General features: G+C 37.1%; 1 protein-coding gene across 1 annotated transcript in view; it reads right to left on the reverse strand.

Moving 5' to 3' along the window:
* Positions 1-391, reverse strand: part of LOC119590369 — a gene marked incomplete at its 5' end in the record, with an annotated part of 1995 nt that continues 1604 nt past the window's right edge. The window contains 1 exon segment of the mRNA XM_037939039.1: positions 1-145. Within this exon segment, the coding sequence (XP_037794967.1) occupies positions 20-145 (126 nt within the window).

Raw genomic sequence — 391 nt, forward strand, 5'->3', positions numbered from 1 at the left:
CCGTCTGCACACTTCTTGATCAGCGGAGTTTGTTGAGGAGGCGCCACCACACCAAGCACAGGATGGAGGCCGAGAGACATCTAGTGAACGTCAGCGGAACTGCGAAGCTCATGTAGCCGTTGTTGTTCGGTTTGGCATCAACCCTCTAAAAGGAGAAAAGAAAAAGACTTTAGAATCCTGAATATTTAAATTCTGCATAAAAAAAGAGATACAGAATTTTTTTTAGAAAAGGCTAGTGGATATACTCTTAAAAATTCTAAACATTATAGTAATTACATAGTAACAAGAGAGAAAACGATCAGAAAAAAAATCTTGTTTAATTCGGAAACAGATTAATTTTATATATAAAAAGAAACACAAATAGGGTGAAGGGTTACGGAAAAACGCACAC

Source organism: Penaeus monodon, chromosome 27 (assembly GCF_015228065.2).
Source record: "Penaeus monodon isolate SGIC_2016 chromosome 27, NSTDA_Pmon_1, whole genome shotgun sequence".
Classification (NCBI taxonomy): Eukaryota; Metazoa; Arthropoda; class Malacostraca; order Decapoda; family Penaeidae; genus Penaeus; species Penaeus monodon.